At 60.0% G+C, this 14,606-nt stretch overlaps 5 protein-coding genes across 5 annotated transcripts; 3 read left to right on the plus strand and 2 right to left on the minus strand.

The window, feature by feature from the left end:
• Positions 1-194: 194 nt before the first annotated feature.
• On the minus strand, positions 195-1,166 carry SPRG_09632 (hypothetical protein). Its single transcript, XM_012349058.1, has 3 exons — positions 1,005-1,166; positions 670-957; positions 195-618 (listed from the first exon to the last, which is right to left on the minus strand). Exons 1-3 carry the CDS (start codon positions 1,086-1,088, stop codon positions 211-213), a joined length of 780 nt encoding a protein of 259 aa, XP_012204448.1. The 5' UTR covers positions 1,089-1,166; the 3' UTR covers positions 195-210.
• A 1,554-nt stretch (positions 1,167-2,720) lies between these two features.
• On the minus strand, positions 2,721-3,501 carry SPRG_09633 (hypothetical protein; the record flags this gene model as incomplete). Its single annotated transcript, XM_012349059.1, has 2 exons — positions 2,721-3,098; positions 3,151-3,501. 2 exons carry the CDS (start codon positions 3,499-3,501, stop codon positions 2,721-2,723), a joined length of 729 nt encoding a protein of 242 aa, XP_012204449.1.
• Positions 3,502-5,039: 1,538 nt separating this feature from the next.
• On the plus strand, positions 5,040-7,409 carry SPRG_20809 (hypothetical protein; the record flags this gene model as incomplete). The annotated part of the gene is made up of 6 exons (XM_012349123.1): positions 5,040-6,180; positions 6,231-6,420; positions 6,472-6,584; positions 6,637-6,814; positions 6,868-7,218; positions 7,265-7,409. The coding sequence occupies 6 exons, from the start codon at positions 5,040-5,042 to the stop codon at positions 7,407-7,409; spliced, it is 2,118 nt and encodes a 705-aa protein (XP_012204513.1).
• Positions 7,410-8,272: 863 nt separating this feature from the next.
• On the plus strand, positions 8,273-10,917 carry SPRG_20810 (hypothetical protein; the record flags this gene model as incomplete). The annotated part of the gene is made up of 4 exons (XM_012349124.1): positions 8,273-9,109; positions 9,158-10,079; positions 10,129-10,332; positions 10,388-10,917. 4 exons carry the CDS (start codon positions 8,273-8,275, stop codon positions 10,915-10,917), a joined length of 2,493 nt encoding a protein of 830 aa, XP_012204514.1.
• A 247-nt stretch (positions 10,918-11,164) lies between these two features.
• Positions 11,165-14,174, plus strand: SPRG_22246 (hypothetical protein; the record flags this gene model as incomplete). Its single annotated transcript, XM_012349149.1, has 2 exons — positions 11,165-14,127; positions 14,150-14,174. The coding sequence occupies 2 exons, from the start codon at positions 11,165-11,167 to the stop codon at positions 14,172-14,174; spliced, it is 2,988 nt and encodes a 995-aa protein (XP_012204539.1).
• Positions 14,175-14,606: the final 432 nt, after the last annotated feature.

The raw sequence follows: 14,606 nt of genomic DNA on the forward strand, positions 1-14,606 counted from the left end.
CGCGGTTTGTGGCGGCGGGCGCCACCCTCCAGACCGCGGTGCAGTTTCTGGCAACGCAAGGCAGCACTTGATAGCGTAAGCCCTACGCTATAGTACATTTCAAATGCACACGACTCCGTGTACACTTTTGGGAGATAAGTTCGGATGGAACATAGTAATTCTTTAGACAAACGACCACAACCGATTCAGACTCTCAATAGACCACGGGTTCTAGCAGCTCTTGGAGTTGGAGCGGCACTTGAGAGCGTTTTGGGCCTTGAGGAATTCGGCCGACGTTTGGAGAGTGACGCCCTGCGCCGCGAACTTGTCTTCCATCTCCTTCTTGGAGACCGGGGCGACAGCCGCCGTCGCGTCCGAGAGCACGGTGACGTCGTAGCCGTACACGGTCTTGGCGTCCAGCGCCGTGGAGCCGACGCAGTAGTCTTCCGCGAGCCCGACCACGACCACGTGCTGGATGCCGGCGTCCTTGAGAATCTTGGGCAGAGCCGTCTCGGTCTTGTGGTCGTTCTCAATCAGACCCGAGTACGAGTCGAGGTCGGGGTTCGACCCCTTCTTGATGAAAATGTCCTTCTTGACGTTCACTTTGAGGTCCGAATGGAGCTCGGCGCCGTAGCCGTTCTAGGCATCGAGCGTCGTAAGATTCCCTGTACGAGGCATGGGAGGGAGTACCTGGACGCAATGGTTGGGCCAGAGCATCTGCTGCGTGTTGGGCGGCCACGCACCGGACGGCGGCAGCGTGTACAGTGTAAAGGGCTGGGCGATCGGGTCGCTGGCCCAGCGTGAGGCGAACGAAACGTGGTCGAGCGGGTGCCAGTCTTGCGTGAGCACGACCATGTCAAACTTGCCATGGTCGCGGACCTTGTTGATGACGGGGATGATGGCCTCACCCCCAACGACCCGGAGGTTGCCGGTCGGCAGCGCAAAGTCGTTTTGGACGTCGACGATGATGAGCGCCGTCTACAAGACAAACGATGAGCCGCGGGAGACAACGCAGCGGGACAGACCTTGTTGCACGGCGGGAGCGACGACGCCATCACCGACGCGCCAAAGGCGACGAGCGATGTAATGAAGGAGGAGGTAGCAACCATGATGGAGGAAAAGAAATAATGAACGCCACAAGCGCCAAGTTTGGAGTTTGGAGCGTGTAGAATAAGGATAGTTGGCACCGTCCGTTGAAGACCATGTGTTTCGGGTCAGCGCATTACCACGCCATGCGGTCCTCTTCCGGTGGACAATTTCAAACTGCACATCGACGCAGGGCAGAGCGACGTATGGAAGAGATGTATGGAAGAGACGCATGGAGAGAGCTCATGGAGAGGAGACTCACCGTCGAGTCGCCCACATCGAAACTCTCCGCGCAGTACGATTGACACCCTAGACATAGGACCCCTCTTTAGCCAGTGAGCCACCATCACACTCCAAGTTGGCACACAAAACCTTCACCCAGCGCACGACGGATTTTGATAGGGATTGTTGTGTACGTTGTTACACGAGTAGCTTGGTGCAGATGCTGGAAGATCGAACGCACAACTTCTATGCATGCAACTGGTCTTTGGGAGGGATTGTGAAGGAGATACGAAACAGGCTTCCATCTCGGTGCTTTAAGGCCCATACACTTGCCAAGTCAACGGAAAAGGTTGAGTAGGCACCGACATCTTGCACGTGAGCAACCATGGCGACAGCGTTCTAGCTTCCATCATGTCGGCAGCGTCCACCTACTGGAAGAAGACTTCTTTTTATCACGCCACTTGCTGCATCTACAAGCATTCAAGCTACATCAAAGGAAAGACAAAAGGCGATCGACTGAGCGTGGCTTTGGGCAGAGCAGTGTACAAGGCGGCGCTGTCAAGTAGTACATCACGTAGCTACAGTGGATTTTTGATCGACCAGACTTGCCACGACTCTCGTTTCAGACGAATTCGTTCCGACACAAGGCACAAGGCCAGCCACTGGCTCCAATTGGCAGTCGGGTGAGACGCTGGTTGCTCCTCGTCGGGCACGTCGAGGCAGCTCCCGTGATTTGCTGACGACAAGCAGGCGTCTTTTCTCAATCATCGCAGACTACGTCCTCGTACCGGTATTCGATTGTGTACATGAGCACCTGGACGATGCAGCCCGACTCTACCAGCATACTCGTCTCTCCAATCGAACGCAGAGAAGTCCGAAGAGACGACGCCTAGCGACCAGCCTAGCGACAACCCAACCGAGAGGGCGTTGTCCTACTACATCCATTCCAGCTCATGCGCCAAGCCTTTGCGTGCGAAGATCAGGAGCTCGGTGATGGGCTGTCGCTTGCCCACGCTTGGTCCCCACACTTCAAGTCGCGCTATGTCAACCCCCATCGCTGGCAGATCTCGGGCAATGGCCCTCGATTCGCCAGTAGTACATATCGTATAGACTAGCGCACTCGATTGTTTCCCGACCACTAGCTTTCTACTTGCGCCAACGCCCGTGCCTCGACGACAAAGCGTCAACCGAGGACGAGCTGCAGGCGGTAGCACAGTATTCTTTGACACACAGGGTGCGGTGCCTGCGATGCCTCCTGCGGCCTGCAATTGAGGTGCCAACATCGCTGTCGGAAGCCACCCGCTCCGACCAGGCGCTTGATCGAAACGCCGGCAGCAGTTCGCGTGCGTACGAATGGAGCCATCGGTGAGCGGTAGCGTCCAAAGATTCGACATTCGATTTGACCGCACCAGCAAAGAGTGATCATTGTGTCATTAGCACGCAGGGTGGTTCAAGTACTCGGCCGACGTCTTGTAGACGACACCGGCGGCCTTGAGCTTGGCATACATCGTCTCCTGGGTGGCGGCGGCGACGGGGGCGGTCGCGTCCGAGATGACTGTCACGTCGAACTTGTACACAGTCTTGGCGTCGAAGGCCGTCGAGCCGACGCAGTAGTCTTCCGCGAGCCCGACTACGACGAGCTTCGTGATGCCGGCGTCCTTGAGCATCTTGGGCAAAGCCGTCTCGGTCTTGTGGTCGTTTTCGAGCAGCGCCGAGTACGAGTCGAGGTCGGGGTTGGACCCCTTCTTGATGACAACGTCTTGCGTGGCATCCACGACAAGGTCTTTGTGGAACTTGGCGCCGTCGCTCTCCTATGCATCACTGTCGTGAGGATTCCAACCTCGAGGACCCAATAGGCTTTACCTGCACGCAGTGGTCGGGCCAGAGCACCTGGATCGAGTCCGCGGGCCACTTTGTCGATGCGGGCAGCTTGTACGGCTGGTACATATGAGCGCTCGGATCGCTCTTCCAGCGCGAGTAGAACGAAATGTGTTCCTTGGGGTGCCAGTCCTGCGTCGTGACGATCATATCCCACTTGCCCTTGGCGCGGAGGTGGTTGATGACGGGGATGACGGCTTCGCCGTTCGTCACCGGTAGCGAGCCATTCGGCGAGGCAAAGTCGTACTGGACGTCGATGATGAGGAGCGCCGTCTTCTCGGCGGCAGAGAGCGCGACTGACGCGATAGCGGCAAGAGCGGTGACGAGGCGAAACATGGTGACGACCAACTGCAAATAAAAAAGTGATTCTATGAGGAAGGGACAGCCACCTCGCAATTCTGGCCGTAGACACGTGTGACTGCCAACGTACCGACAACAGATGTTGCATAGTACGTACTGTGCAGGGTGAACAACCGGCTGATGGTTTGCCGCAGCTGGTCCACTTCGCCGGTTGTCGTATGCAGCGGAGGTGACCAGCTTGTCGTTCCATTGGTGTCAATCTCGTTCCTAGTGCCCCACGAGGCCGCAAGAGCGGTGCGCCCTTTAAGCCCCGTCGTCTACCGACGCTCGGCCGTAGAGACCGTTCTTGGCGGGTGCCACCATCCCGTGTCGCAAGGCGTCGTCGTTGTCGTCGATTCCCAGAGCCGCGCGCACCGAAAACGTGCTTCAGCTTTTTCAAATGGAAGGACGCTGGCAGTGGGTATCGTTATAACATCTCAACTGACATCGCCACCGAAAAGGAATTCATATCGTTCTCAAGGCCATGTCGACAAGTGTGGCATCAAGACGACGATCGACACCCCAATTTTGCGCAAGAAAATTTGCCTGATCGTGACAGCGTGGCACCTTCGTTGACAAGTTACTGCGTCGAGCTGTTGGTGGGAAAGCTGCTCGATCCACAGCAGAAAGCCAGCACAAAGCTGTCCAAAAGGCGTGGCCTCCACACGCTGGTCGCGTAAACCAGTGTGTGCTTTCGCCGTGTCGCGCGACAGTCTAGTTGAACCTGGCGGCGTGGTGGGCTTCGCAGCGAGGGAGGTTCCGAGAGTAAAATATACATTTCGCTCCTGCGGTGCCCATCAAAGTCCCAGCGAACGCAACGAAGAAGCCACGCAAGAGAATACAAAACAATTCCCTTGGAGCCATGCCTCTTCGAAAGCGTGACCCCAAAATGTCTGGTTGCGTCTAAACCAGCTTGCATGCCCCAGAACCCAATGCCCAGAACCCATCATTCAGAACGCCCGATACAAATACCGGTATCTGGTACCGGTACATCGTGGGCAAGCAGCTCAGCAGTGACGTCGGCTTTATGTCGCCGGTTGACCAAAGGGCTACGCTAGCATTTTGTCACCCAGCTTCGGCCTCGGAACGACCCAGAAAAAAAAGACACGATCGTTGGCGTTTGAGCTTCGCTATGTACAGTAAGTTTGAGTTTGAGCTTCGCTAAAACACTTGCAGTTTGTAATCGCAGAGTTCTTCGTTCTTGGCTGCTAGCCGCTTGCAAAGCGCTTGCACTTCCTCTCGCATGCATCCCTTTCGTCCCACTGCGTAGTCCATAAACTGGATTGTGTAGGGGACGTTGCAGTGCCACGTTTGGCATTCTCGCATTCAGTTTCCAGTGTCTACGTACGGTCGGACCATCTCAAACACTGTTTGTCCAGACCGCTGTTTTTATTCTGTGGTACATTCGGGTGTTTCGCGTTAAAGCGGTTTAAACGGATCGAGTTATTTTTGCCGCGACGTTTAATGTGGACCAATCCCAACGCGTGCCGCCAATTCCTCGCGTGTGATTGGGCGGATCGTCGCCAGTTGCCGTCATGCTGTGGCCACGAGAGCAGTTCCGCGTCGCGTACAAGCAGGTCGTCTCGGACGCTCTCGACTCGAACGCGGCCAGCGTCCTCCTCCTCGTCGCCCTCGATGCAGACTCGATCGCCGCTTCCGCCATCCTCACCTCGGTGCTGCAGGCCGACATGATCGCCTACTCGCTCGTGCCCGTGGCCGGCAACGCGCAGCTCGCGGCCATGGCCTTTGCCGCCGACATCCGGTCGGTCTTCCTCATCAACTGCGGCGCCATGATCGACGTCTACTCGACGATGCAGCTCGGTGGCCGCAACATCAAGGTCTACGTCATCGACAGCCATCGACCGCTCCACTTGGCCAACGTCTACGACCGTCATGGCACGGTGTTTCTCTTTGACGACGAAGCGCAGGCCGAAGACGACTTTCCCGAAGATGGTCCAGACATCGAAGCCATCGAACTAGACGACGATGACGACGAAGAGGAAGACGAGGCAGCGTCCGACTCGGACAGCGACGGCGAGGCCGAAGTCGCCGACGGACTCGTGCAGGACGCCACGAAGAAGCGCAAGCGCAGTGGCTCGGATGGCGATGACGACTCGCTCGATGGCGAAGCTGAAGTCCTCGTCATTCCCGTCGGTGAACCCAGTGCCAGTGCTCCCGACGCCATCTCGTCCTCCGAGCCCATGACGGCCAAGGACGACGACGACGACGGCAGCCTCGGCGACGGCGCCGAGAAGGACGATATGGACGACATCGCGTCCGGCCTTGAGACGGAAGAAGACGAGCCCGACGTTGAGAAGGTTCCTGCGCCTCGACCGGGCCGTGGCGCGTCCAAGCAGTACCGTCCATCGTGTCTCCAATCCCTCGATCTCATCGTCCTTTGTAGCCAACGCCGGATCGAGATTCTTCAGTACTACCGCGGGTCGTACTACGGCGCGCCGGCGTCGACGCTCTTGTACGAGCTCGCGTCGCAAGTGAACCAGTCGACACCCGATAAAGTCTGGTTTGCCATCGTCGGTCTCACCAAGCAGTTTGTGGCGCAGCAGATCGATGCGCACAACTACAACATGCTGGTCCAAAAGTTCCAGGACGAAGTGCTCTCGCTCAACCAAGCAGTCGATGACGTCACCGACGTCGACGGCACCGCCCTCCCGACCGGTTCGATGCGTCCGATGTCTATCAGATCTCATGGCGATGGATGTATCTAGTGCACGGCGGCACGATTGCGTTTGAGGAAGAGTACCGCTTCCTCCTCTACCGGCACTGGTCGTTGTACAAGAGCATGTTCTACTCCAACTATGTCGCGGCCAAGCTCAAGACATGGCAGCCGTCCGGAAAAGACGAGCTCGAAGTGTTCCTCGCCCGCATGGGCCTCTCCCTCAAAGAGTGCCAGCAAAGGTCGGTCGTTTGCGTCCAGCGACAGTGCATGATTCATGGCATTCAATCTAGCTACACGTTCATGTCCATGGAGCTCAAGCAAAAGCTGCGCGAGAAGCTCCAGGAGATTGCGCCCGAGTTTGAACTCGACGAGATTCTCTACGGCTCGTTCCGGCGTCAATTTGGTATGGTTCAAGTCGTGTCCCTGCATGTCACCTTGTGATATTTTCGTTGTAGAATTCAAGTACCAGTGGTGCGCGGCCGACATTGTGCATGGCCTCTCGGCGCTCCTCGAGGCGCCGCCGTACCTCATCCAAAAGACCGTCGAGCACAAGGTGCCTGACGTTCTTGCGATGGACGAGTCGGTGCCGTTCTGGCAGCACAGCTTTCACATTGCGTCCCAGGCTCTGCCCTGGTCTCTTGCATTTTGGCGTCGTGTTGAACATACTCAAAAGACCTCTCATGTAGTAAGAGCAAGCGCAGCTGTACGCTGTTGGAGCAAGGTATCAAGCTGGCCATGACCATGCAAAAGGCGATCGTGTCCATGGGCATTTCGATCCTCGACCGCAAGCTCATCGTGCGCATCAAGCACTTTCGCTACGTCTGCCTCCGGCTCAGCGAGGACGACGAAGCCATGTTCTCGCACCCGTCGACGCTCTCCAAGCTCGCGCTCTTCCTCGTTGACGTGCATCGCGAGCAAGGCAAGTGGACGGGCAAGCAGGCGTCGCCGTTCGTGCTGCTCTGCCACCTAAAGGCCCGCAACGTGTACTTGATCGTCGGGGTCACGTGCCCCGAGCGCGCGGGCGAGATCCATCGCAAGTACGGGACACTGCAAGTATTGGGCCTATTGAAAATTATTGTGTAGCAAACTCGGCACGGCGTTCAAGATGGCGGCCGCCGAGACGGGTGCCAAGTACACGCACGACGGCTTTGACACGACCGTCATGGAGATCCAGCTCGACGACATCCAAGGCTTCATCGAGCAGCTGCACAACGTCCTCGACGCCTAATACAATCCGACACTGCATTTTTCAAAATTAGGCATGACACACGATAATATTGTCAATAGCGCCGCTGGGGTAATTGGGCATGGAGAGTTAACGACGCATGTCAGAGCCACACAGTACACCCGACGGGAAGGGTGCATCCGGCTGTACTTTCGTGATGGTTCATGGGATTATCGCTCGCTCGTCATTGAGCCACTAATAGTGCAGAGACGAGAACAATAATTGCAGGGGGTAATCAAGAACAATTCAAGAAAATTAATATATCATTTATCGTAAAACTAGTAGATAACACCATGGCTGTCTGTCGCTACCACGGATTTGATGCTACACGCATCGTGTCGCCGCCGACTCGACGTCTTGAGATCGGACATATCCGTAGCTACAAAAGAGCAGCAAGCCAACTGACTCTGGCACCAATATGTATAGCTCATCTATTTTCTTGAATAATAGTGTGGAAAAGTCGTCTTTCAGAGATGAGTGCAACGCTGCAGCACTTCGACCGAGGGCCACCACGCCAGTGGTGTGCCAAGGGAATAAAACAAAACAAATGTTCCCTTGGTGGAGCGCACTATGCAGCGAAATGCATCTCGGTGGTCTATACCATATATCAAGAAGAGACCTGTCTCGATTCGTCGTCTGCTCTCTCGGGGCCTGCGATCATTTTATCTGATCGTGGTCGCAGCTTTTTAGATACTGTAGCTGTCTTGGGCGTGAGAGCGAGGGCTAGGGCTAAAATACACTATTTCCGTGTGTTCTTTTAAAAAATATACACGGTATTTTTGCCTGATTTACCGAAAAATGGCACCCACTTGGCGCGCGGTGATAGGCCAAGGCGAGCGTCCGGATACCGGGACACAACAAGGAAGATGCTGGAGCGCGAGGACGTCGGAGCATACGCGCTTCCTGCATGCAGCGACGAAGCGGGCGGCAGCGAGAGCGCCGAGATGGCGGACGAGGTACTATCCCTCTATGCGTCGGCGCATGGGACATCGTTTGTCCTCGGGCTGCCCTCGGGCGCGCACCTCTGCGACGCTGGCGAGATCAAGTCGCTGCCGTTCCTGCCATCGACCGTCGCCATGAGCGCCGATGGCGCAACGGTCGTCGGGTGGCTCAACCCGAGCTGCGTCTCAGTCTACTACGAGGGGCGCGCGCTCATGTCCCGAGTCGTCGACATGCCATCGACGCCATGGCGCACGTTCGTCCTACGGTCGCGGGTCGTGGGCCCGCATCTCTTTGAGTTTGTGCTTCTCGTCGTCTGCGCCAACGGTCATCTTTTGCATCTTCGCATCCAGAACAACGTCGAACATTGCACCGAGGTCGCCAATGTGACGCAGTGGCACCCGACGCTCACGAGCTGCGCGCTGGACGTTCCCGCCGGTCTCTTTGTGCTCGCCGGGGGCGTCCGCAGTGCGAGCGCCCACATGGCCCACGCGTCCAGCCTCAGTCTCTGGAAGCTGTCTCTCGACGGCGAGCCCAGCGCCGAGCTGCAGGACTTCACGACGGTCCTCGATGACGACGCGTCGGTCGCGCAACTCGAGCTCGAGAGCATGCCATCCGGGCTCTGGAGCTCGGCCAAGGCGCTTCTCGGGCTCCCGACCGCGTCCGAGACCGTAACGCAAGGTCATATCACGGCGATTGCGCTGTCGCCAAACGGGCAGACCGTCGCGCTCACCGACCGCGCCGGCCGCGTCTCCCTTCGTCTCGTGCGATCCTCGCCATCCAGAATCCTCCAACTCACCGCGCTGTGCTAGGTCGACACGAGCGCGGTTCTGATTCCATGGGCGCACGTGGCCGAGACGCCAACGCGCAGCATGTGCTGGTTCGACTCGCACCTCGTGCTTGCCCAAAGTGACGGGTCGCTGCACGCGTGCTCGCTCAACGTCGAGTCGACGGCCTTGGAGACGACCCACGTGGTGGTCACTGCGTCACCGGTGCGCGTCATGGGCGTGGCCGTTGCGCCCCGCGATGCCAGCGGGTTCTACTACGCGTCGCGCAATGCGTCGGGTGAGGTGCTCTTGGCCTCGTTCGCCGAGCTGCCGCTCGAGGTCGCGTACCAGCGCCGCGTCGCGCTCGGTTGTTTCGACGAGGCCTTGGCGCTGGCGATGAAGCATGACACGCTGGACCGCGACGTCGTGCACAAGGCCGCCGCGGCCGCCGAGCCCAACGTCGCGCGCCGCATCGAAGCCCACCTGGCGCACATCTCGGACAGTGCGTGGGTGCTGCAGTATGTCGCGTCGACGCTCGAGGCATCGGCGGCGGACTGCGCGGCGCTCTGGCGCTTTGGCTTGCGTCTCGACCCGACCTTTGGCGTGCTCGGTCGGCTCCTCGATCTCCTCGAAACGTACCTCGCGCTCGTCCACGTCGAGACGGCGGCGACGCCCGCGATGCCCCTCGACGAGCTCTTGGCGAACGAGTCGCTGGCGCCGTTCTTTCATCCGTCGCTCCTCGAGGCCTTTCTGGACGCGACCATGTTCGAGACCGCGCTCGCGATTGCCAAAGACGGTCGCGTGGCCGCCCTTGGGCTGCTCTTGGAGCGGTACGGCTTCGAGCTTTTGCCCGACCGATTGACGCTGCTGAGCGCGCTCCCGCTGACGCTAGACCCGGCCGAGTACGCGCACCTTTTGCCAAGTGTCCCGCCGCACGGCGTCGACGCGTACTATACGTGGCAGCATGGTAGACCGCCGTCTTGTGCGAAATGTCGTCTCATGATTATTCGGGGTAGGCATGGCACCCTTGCGACCGATCCCGGGCGTGCCCATGGATGAAGACGAGTGGACGGCGCATGTCGAGCCGCTTGCGACACAAGCGATCGCGATCGCTGCTTGGTTCTCGGACCGGGCGGTGGCCATCGAGACGCAGTTTGGCCAGCTCGAGAGCGCCAAGGCGCTTCTCGACCTTGCTCTGCTCTGCCTTGGCGAGGGCCCTGGTACCGTCATCATAAATGGAAACGACGTGGTGCTATCGTGTGCGATGCTGTATAGCCCGCGATGACGTGGCCGTCTTGCAAGGCCACGTATCGACCTTTGCCGCGTACGTCTACGACTGCTGCGTCGACGTGCCTCTCGAGTGGACGCTCACCCATTGGCTCACGCTGTCGGATGCGGAGAAGCTAGCGCCGCTCGTGTCGCAGCCGCTCGAGATCGCCGCCGACGTCGTGCGCCGCGGGCTCTTTTCCGAAGCCCAACTCGCCAAGTTTGTAGCCTGTCTCTCGATGGACGAGATCGCGCACTTCAAGTACGTGGCCGAAATGGTCCAGCTCAGCTGCCCCCGTCGCGCCAACCGCATTCTCAAGACGGACAGTTTGCTGCTCGAGACAGCGCTCGCCGCCTGCTTTGGCTTCACCCTTGCCGGACGTGACGCGCCGACCGAGTTTATCGAAGTGGCGTGGACCATCTTTGAGTCGTTGCCGGCGCACGCCCCTTCTGGCGACGCACTCGTGGCCGAGCTCATGGCACAGGTCCATACGTCGATTAGCAGGTTGAGTCTTGACCAATATTGGCTGAGACGATGAGCTGCAGGCCCTCATGGATGGCATGGAGCGCTGCGCAGCGTACGGCCTCCACTACAGTCCCCAAGAGCTTCAGACGCGCGCGCAGGACGTGGCTTTTGCCACCGCCACGCTCCAGCACCTCGGTGCGTGTGCCAACGATCCCGCGACGGTCGTCAAGGACGCCGTGGACCTGGTGGACCTCGTCTTTCCCATTCTGTCGCCTGACGACGCGACGCGTCTCGTGTTGGGAGCACTTTTGAGCCAGCCGATGGCTGACGCGGCGCCGTCACTGCGCGCGCTCTTGCCTGTCGATGCATCTGCGATGATCGTGGCCGCTGCGACCGAGCATGTGCAGCGAGCCAACGGCGCGGGTTCGCCAAGCCTGCTGCCGGCGCGCACACTCCTCTCGTGGGTTGACTCGCCCGCGGCCAACGCGCTTCAAGGGCTCTTGGACGCCGCCGACGCGATGGAAACCTGGGGACACGTGTCGATTGCACCGCGCGACCTCCTCTGCGAATCGCCTCTGGATCGCTTGGCGCGCGTCCAGCGGCTCTTGAGCCTGTACCCGGACAGCGGCGCCGCGACGCACGTCGACGACCTTGTGCGCTGGCTCGATCTCCAGGCGCACGTGTCGCAAATCCGCGTGTGGGCAACCTATGCACTGCTCTCGACCCGCGACTTTAACTCGGCGATGCACGAGGCGGCGCGCCTGCTGGAGGCGCTGCCGACCGCCGACGCCGACCTTTCCATGGCGTTCTCGCTTCTTTTGGACGTGGTGAGTTGCGGCAGCTGCGTCGATTGGGCGGCGCGGGCCCATCTGGCGTCGAAAGCGCTCGTCCACGTCACGGATCCGACGCTCTGGTCGGTGCTCCTCGGGTGGCAGACCAAGCTCGCGGCCTTGGACCGCGCGGCGACGCTCCTCGACCTCTCGCACCACGATCGAAAAGGTTTTGCCGACGAGCGGCACGTGTCCGAGCACACGTGGCTACTCGACCAGCTCAGCGTCTACAGAGAGATCGTCGTCGATCAGCCCGATGCGGTGCTGCGCGCGTGTCAAGTCGCGCTCTCGCTCGAAGCCGCCTTTGACGAGACGTCGACGTTGGCCAAAACGAACGTGGCGCGCGCGAGCCTCGACGCCTTGTCGCTTCATGACGACGCGTCGCTCGCCTTGGCGTACTTGGCCGACGTGTCGCCCGAAACACGCCACGGTCTCTGGCTCGCGCGCTTTGAGCGCGCTGCCACGGATCGCGAGACGCAAGCGTGGATTGCGACCTTGGCGTCGTCGTCGCTCCAAGGCACTGTCTTTGCTGACGCGTTTGCGACCCTCGAAGCCGCGTCCGTGCACGAAGCCACGCTCGACCGGCTCGCAGCCGTCGAGGCCATCGACCGAGCCCGCTTCGACGCCGACGAGCCGTATCGGTACAAAATGCTCTCGGCCGTCGCGCGGTCAGATCCTGCCCTGCTCACCGACGCCTACATGGTGGCCGACGCTTTCGGCATGGACCACTGGCGGCTCAACACATCGTTTCTCGAAGCCCTCTTGGTCTCGTCCGACGTGCGCGAGGTCGAGCTCAAGAAGGTGCACCTGCCCCTGCCGTTCCGCGATCAAACGACGACCGTGCTTTCGTTTGCGTTGACAGAGCCGTCGGCCCTCGTCCAGCGCCTCCTCAAGCACACGTACGCCCAGGTCGACGCCAACGACCTGGTCGCGCTCGAGTTTGTGTGGCGTCTCGTGTCGCTCGCGTGGCAACAGGAGCCGACGCTGTCGCTGCCGTTGCCCATCGAGCGCGTCAAGCTTCTCATCGCGTGTGCGAAAGAGCTCCGAAAGCTCCGCGTCACCGTCGACTTTAAAGCGTTTGCGTGCCTCGAGAGTCTCGATGTGAAGGCGCAGGCAACCTCGGCGGTGCATGCGATGCTGCCGATCCTCACGGGCCAAAACATTCGGCTGCTCACGAGCATGCTCAAGCGCGTGCATGGCATCGCCACAAGCAGCGTCGTCTTGATCTACCTCGACACGGTGCTGACCAAGTCCAAGGCCGACGTTGCGCTCGCGTACGAGTCGTGTGTGCCGTTCGCATCAGGTCTTTCGACCGACCACGTGCTCACGTTTCTGCACTTGCTCCTGGACCCGACCTACTCGCTCTCGCTCTTTGGGCACGTGTTTGCGACGCCGTCGGACGTGGCGCCGATCGTGCCGCATAAGAAGCGCGTTGAGATTCTCGAAGACACGTATGCACTCCTAAGTGCGCGGCCGGACAAGCAAAAGGGCCTCGCACTCCTCGACGCGCAAGCTCCGTTCGTGGTGCTCACCGCGCTCTTGAGTGCGTGGGACATCTCCATCGACGTCGTGTTTCCGCTGCGCGATCATCATGCGCTGCCGGTGACGCGCTGGCTCAACGCGCCGCTGTCCTTGGCGCAGTGCCATGTTGTGTTGACGCTCCTGTCCCGCCTTGGGCTCGACGCAGACGCCGTCTGGACCAACAGCATCGACGCGGCGCTCCACGACCTGTCTCTCGACGCGCTGGCCGCCTACTGCCAATCCAAGTGGCCGCACCACGCCGAGACGAGAGATGCGCAGTGGGTCGCACGCGTGCGTCTACCCGGCTTCAAGTCTCTCCCGCTCCATGCCTCGGCGCCAACGGAAGCCAAGTGGCTCGAGCACGTCCAAGCACGCGTCAAGGACTCGCCGCGCGCCCACGACCTCTTGTGCGTGCTCACGGCCAATGTGCCGCCGGCCAAGCTCCGCTCGGTCGACTTGTCGGCGATGCAAGCAGCGGCGTCGATCGTATCGACCTTGCGCGGCGTCTGCGACGACGAAGGCTACGCCACGCACGAAGCCGACGTCATGGTCGACGTTGGTCCCCTCTTTGCCCATGCTTGCCACGTCCTCCCCGAGACACCAAGAGCCAACGAAGCTCTCGCGCGGGTGCTGCAGCAGTGGCAAGCCTACCACCATGTCACGTCGGCCCGGTCCTGGGCCGCTGCTCGCGACGCTGCCATCGTCGCCCGCCTCGGTCTTGCCGAGACGACGCTGCTCGATGATGATCAAGAAGAGGACGGCATGGCCCCGCTCTGGCAAGAGCTCTATGCGCGCGCCGGGTGGACAGTGCCGGCGCTTACCGCGCTGCTTCAGAGTGACGCGGTCGCGTATGCGAGCTTGCGCCAAGATGACGTCGAGGCCCTGCAGCGCGCTCTGCCAATGGGTCGGCTCGTCCTCGGGCTCTTGTCGCCGTATGCATCGGTTCACGCAAAGCTGTGGGACGAGCTCGCTGCGTTGAGACTCGCGCCGTCGTCGCTCGTCGAGACACAGTTGGTGCTGCTGCGCTTTGAGGCGTGGATGGAGCTACCGTCGGTGCTGCCACAAGTGCTGGCGGCCAACCGCAGCGCCTCCAAATCGGAGCTCTGGCTTTCGAGCAGCATCGCATTTGTCGTGCTCGCATTCTTGCGGCGCCGCGACTATGTAAGCGCGAGCCGCACCATGGGCAGCTTTGCCAACTTGCACCCGCTCCTGCGCAACGACCTCGACGCCGGCCTCCACATTGCACGCAACTATGCCCGCGCGACCAAAGCCGACGACGTCCCGCCGGCGTGGCAGCGCCATTGGCACACCGTCGTCACCCAACTTGAAGCCGCGCTGCCCTAATGCAGTACTAGTACAGTGTAATTGGTGCCAAAATGATCGGTGTCTGAAGCCTCGATGTTTTTTGGCG

Source organism: Saprolegnia parasitica, assembly GCF_000151545.1.
Source record: "Saprolegnia parasitica CBS 223.65 unplaced genomic scaffold supercont2.50, whole genome shotgun sequence".
Classification (NCBI taxonomy): domain Eukaryota; phylum Oomycota; class Saprolegniomycetes; order Saprolegniales; family Saprolegniaceae; genus Saprolegnia; species Saprolegnia parasitica.

Bases quoted from the DNA above. Each gene is read 5' to 3' on its own strand.
- SPRG_09632 (XM_012349058.1), bottom strand. From the start codon at position 1,088: ATGGTTGCTACCTCCTCCTTCATTACATCGCTCGTCGCCTTTGGCGCG. The intron at 958-1,004 runs GTCTGTCCCGCT...TTTGTCTTGTAG, and splicing joins CGCTCCCGCCGTGCAACAAG to ACGGCGCTCATCATCGTCGA. The intron at 619-669 runs GTACTCCCTCCC...CTCGATGCCTAG, and splicing joins GGCCCAACCATTGCGTCCAG to AACGGCTACGGCGCCGAGCT.